Source organism: Dermacentor silvarum, chromosome 1 (assembly GCF_013339745.2).
Source record: "Dermacentor silvarum isolate Dsil-2018 chromosome 1, BIME_Dsil_1.4, whole genome shotgun sequence".
In the NCBI taxonomy this organism is placed as follows: Eukaryota; Metazoa; Arthropoda; class Arachnida; order Ixodida; family Ixodidae; genus Dermacentor; species Dermacentor silvarum.
This window is the reverse complement of record NC_051154.1, coordinates 438,684,069-438,688,277: the sequence shown is the minus strand read 5'-3', so window position 1 is coordinate 438,688,277 and position 4,209 is coordinate 438,684,069. Positions and strand designations below refer to the sequence as shown.

The following is a 4,209-nucleotide window of genomic DNA, read 5'->3' as shown; positions in this document are numbered from 1 at the left end:
TTTGTACGGTAAAATTGTCTTCAAGTTTAGGAAAATTTTTGAGCTGCCTCATTCTTTTTAGCGGAGTTGATAGTAAATATGTTAGCAGTTCACCTATGTCACACATAAAGGTACCTTTTTTGCAGAAAGAGGCCGTGGGAAGCGAAAGAAATTTCGCAGAATATATTGGAGTGATGAGAGTGATGAGAGTGGTCTAGAAGACATACCTTGCAAATCGCAAAGGTAGGCAACGTTCTGACAGCCTGCTTTGTACTACCTTGGCATACAACTTCTAGTATGGCGTACTTGGGCATGCAGACGTGCATTTATGAAAAGGTGATGCATTTTAAGATTAAAAATACCTTCTATGATTTATAATAGCAACTTGCTAAGAGTCTGGCAACTTATTTTGCTTAAAGCTGGCTTCCTTTAAGCTTTTGACATTTTGTGCGACTACTTCAAATAATACAGAACCCGCTGTGGTAGTTCTGTGAATAGGGTGCTGTGCTGCTGGTTTCCAAGTTGCGGTCTGATCATTGCCTTGTTGGCCAAACCCGCTGCAGTGGCTTAGCGCCTATGGTGTTTAGCTGCTAAGCACAAGGTCGTGGACATAGTGGCTGCATTTCGATGGGGGCGAAATTCATGAACACACGTGTACATATATGTAGGTGCATGGTAAAGAACCACAGGTGGTCACAATCAATCCAGAGTCCCGCACTATAGTGTACATCATAAGCATATCATGGTTTTGGCATGTAAAAGTGCAGAATTTTTTAATGGGCCACATTTCTTTGTAAACAGAACTTTAAAGCACCAGTGTAGTTAAACTTATTTCATGCTTAAATAACTCGAGGGTTAAAATTAATCTCGAGCTGTCTGCTCTAGCATGACATATATAAAAGGTGCAGATTTATCCACTGGGACATAGAGCATAATGCTATTCAACAGGTTAGCACAGGATAGTGGTTAGTAGGCAGCATGTCAGCTGCACCCTTTTTATATTTATTCCTATGTCTGTGAACTCAGGTTTATTAGATATCTTCCCCCAATGCTTTAAATAACTTAGCAGTAAATATCACTACTAATTAAAGTAGCACATGTGTATGAGCAATGCAAAAACATTGTCTTGGTAATAGGAAAAAGCACACATGTTCTGTCTGTTGTCAAGATGTACTAACTCGCCCAGCAACAAGTTCTGCTAGGCTTCATTATCTTGGTATTTTGTTCGTTGTACTTTTCCTGACTGCCTTGCATATTTCATTCTGCCTTCCTATTTCAAGTGCAAGGAAGCCTACCCAAGTAAATCATGCAGTTCTTTTTCATCCTGGAGAAAATGCAAAGGAAAAACATGACAGTCTGCCCAGTGCAAGCACTTCCCAATATAATGCTACCCGGTGCAGCGAGGCCAGCATTTCAGCAATTGCCAATAGCAGTAACATAATCCCAAGTCATTTCGCACCTGAAACAAGGAATGACAACTCCATTTCCGAGGAGCTGGGATGGGACCTTGCACTAAATCAAGTGGTGCAGGATCGAACAGTCACTGCTAGGAGCAGTACCAGCTTTGAAAAAAAAGGTTTGCACACTCATACATGCTGAAGATGCATCGTGCAGCATGTTAGCATCTGTCCTAGCTGTCAAAATGTTCATGACTCCTATCTTGTTTTATTTCAGTGCTTTCAGACATTTACGTAATAATGAGAGACGTGAAGACTGTAAAACATCAAAATGAAAGGTTGCTAGCAGCTCTTAGTATTCCGAATGAAAATGGTGAAATGGGAGTGGCCAATTGCAACCTGCCCTTGGGGGACATGGAAAATCTGGCTACCTTGGAGTCCAGGCTGAGCTCTGATCCTGCCCTTCGAACTCATCTTGTAAGGTTTATAAAATTACAGTACGTGGGAATTTCTATAAAAAACTTGTGTTGGGTAAAGCTAATGCTTTTCAATGCATGATGAAGTGTCCGCATTATTATATCTACTATTTCTGGCTTTAAGTTTTTTGATGTATACGTAATAGTCTCTAGTTATTTTTATAATATGGCTAGTTTACATTTTTTCTGATTTAATGTGTGCAAATTGCTGTAATAACAGTATATTGAAAGCATGCTTGTTTAGTGTGATTTGCTGTTCAGTCTTACGGTTTATGGGGCTTTCATTCCTGCCTTAGTACATTTATTGAATAGCCATGTTCAATGTATGGGTGCTTTTTTTTAATCCAGATACGACGACTCTCACTCATTGGGGGCCGGGATTTAAGAAGCCTCACTGCAGGCATTCTGCGCGCTGTCTTCACAGACGACTTGGGAGCGAAGTTCAGCACACTAGGCCAGCGGCAAAAAAAGAGCCTAAGAGACTTGCATGTGTACAGTGTCATTGAAGGTAAGGTTACAGAGCTGCTGTTTGTCTGCATCAGTGTAGTGACTTACTCTCAAAATATGCGGTGTTTGGAATTTTTTGAAAATTGTGGACAAATTTTATTCATAGAAAAAAAAATGTCCATGCGACTATAACTATAGCCGGGTGACTGACAATTCTCTCTTTCATGAACCTTCGTCCACCTTGCAGTCTACTGCAGAACAGATTTGTCACAAAATTTTATTTAGTGTATATCTAGTAGAAACCACCTTTAGCTTACTAGGTGAGCTTTGTGGGCCCCAAAGAAAATTCCGCAGCAATGTGCAGTGGTACCAACGAAAGAAGTGGAGTGGGTGCATGGTCTTGGTGGTTGATTGGATTGGAGTAGTTATCCCTTCAGTTGCTACATGCATGTATTTTTATCTTGTCAATAAACCGATACCTTAGTAACGATATGTAATTTCAGAAGTGTCAGTAGCAGGTAATGGGTTGAATGTCAGTTGGAAAGCTGATATTGTGTGCTATTTGCATTGTCTAAGTGGTTTGGTATTTCAGAGGCGATTCGAAGTGATCCTATGTGTGCAAGTGCAACAACCCATGCCATTCGTCAAGCAGCAGCTGCCTGGCTGAAAAATTGCAGTCTGCGAGCAGCTAAGAGGTCAGCATGTTACATTAAGCTCGTTGTTATACAGAAATATTCTTATGTTATTACCTAGGTAATGTAGCCATTTACATCACGTTAAACTTGGCTGTTGGTTCTATATAGGAGTCATTGCAGTGCACAATGTAAGATTAATACTTTGTCTTTCTAAAATGTGTTTATGCCAACTGTCAGCTGCGATGTAATTTCCAAGAACCATATATGCATGCTGTTTCCACACCATGCATTACTGTGGTCATAGGGAAGTATACTTTCTGATAGGTTATAATTTAGACCATTAAATTTTGGGAACCTAAAGTAGAGTCTAGAATGCAATTATTGCAGTTACAATTGACGTTCAGGACTGCTTGTTTACGGGGTGCAACGTAGTGGTAAGCTATAATAATTATTCTTCATTTCCAGGCACCAAAAGAACATAGCGCATTCTTTGGTGGAACATGCATAGAAGTTTCAAATTATAGAGTGAGTTATACAAATATTCTACCACCATTCTTATGCCGCCAAGTTATTGATGGTCTTGCTTCACTTCTCATATATATTTTTTCACCCCTAAGTGATGGTGCTTGTTTTTGTTGTATATTTGTTCTTATGCCATTGTGCATGCATTCTTGTGACAGCCGCTTGAAACCTGGCAGAAAACAAGCTGCTGTGCATCCTTAGTGTTAACTGAGGTCATAAAAAAATTTCAGTTTCACAACTGCTATGGTTAACACGCACATCACCCTTGTGGTGGTTAAAGTGGTGTGTGCATTAGAGAACCTGTACTGTTCTATACCCTTGAAAGCTGTCAATGGGGCAAGGCCTTTTTCTGTTTATCTAACGTCATTGCAAATTTTTCTGCAGTATGTCAAATGCCAGTTGCATTTGTACTTAAAGTATTTAGTCTCTCTTTACTGGTTTTGAGTGCTCTAGATGAACCTGCCTTTTTCTTTTTTACTGATACAGGTCAGCAGGCTTCAGAAGACACTGGGACTGCCACCATATATTCTAGTCACTTTACATAGTTGGAAAAAATAAATTCTTTATGTTGCTGATTTTTCTGTGTCTTGGACATTTTTTTAAATAAAAGGCTGCCTATGAACGAGCAACAATGCAATATTTTGAAAAGGCAGCTGCATATTTCCTACAAAACCTGAGACATGTCGCCGGTTCCATGAAAAGCATACATATACCAGCAATCTGAGTTAGTAGACAACAAGCAAATTATTAGCA

The 4,209-nt window shown here is 39.7% G+C and overlaps 1 protein-coding gene across 2 annotated transcripts; it reads left to right on the top strand.

The window, feature by feature from the left end:
* Positions 1-1,262: 1,262 nt before the first annotated feature.
* On the top strand, positions 1,263-3,652 carry LOC125942610 (uncharacterized). Of its 2 annotated transcripts, XM_049660795.1 has the most exons (5): positions 1,263-1,555; positions 1,654-1,853; positions 2,201-2,360; positions 2,892-2,994; positions 3,400-3,652. In XM_049660795.1, exons 2-5 carry the CDS (start codon positions 1,677-1,679, stop codon positions 3,440-3,442), a joined length of 483 nt encoding a protein of 160 aa, XP_049516752.1. In that variant the 5' UTR covers positions 1,263-1,555; positions 1,654-1,676; the 3' UTR covers positions 3,443-3,652. The 2 variants fall into 2 exon arrangements, with proteins under 2 accessions (XP_049516752.1, XP_049516751.1); XM_049660794.1 differs by lacking the exon at positions 1,263-1,555 and having other exon boundaries at positions 1,579-1,853.
* Positions 3,653-4,209: the final 557 nt, after the last annotated feature.

Coding starts and splice junctions, on each gene's coding strand:
- LOC125942610 (XM_049660795.1), top strand. CDS start 1,677: ATGAGAGACGTGAAGACTGTAAAACATCAAAATGAAAGGTTGCTAGCA. Junction 1,854..2,200: donor CTGCCCTTCGAACTCATCTT/GTAAGGTTTATA, acceptor TTTTTAATCCAG/ATACGACGACTCTCACTCAT. Junction 2,995..3,399: donor AGTCTGCGAGCAGCTAAGAG/GTCAGCATGTTA, acceptor CTTCATTTCCAG/GCACCAAAAGAACATAGCGC.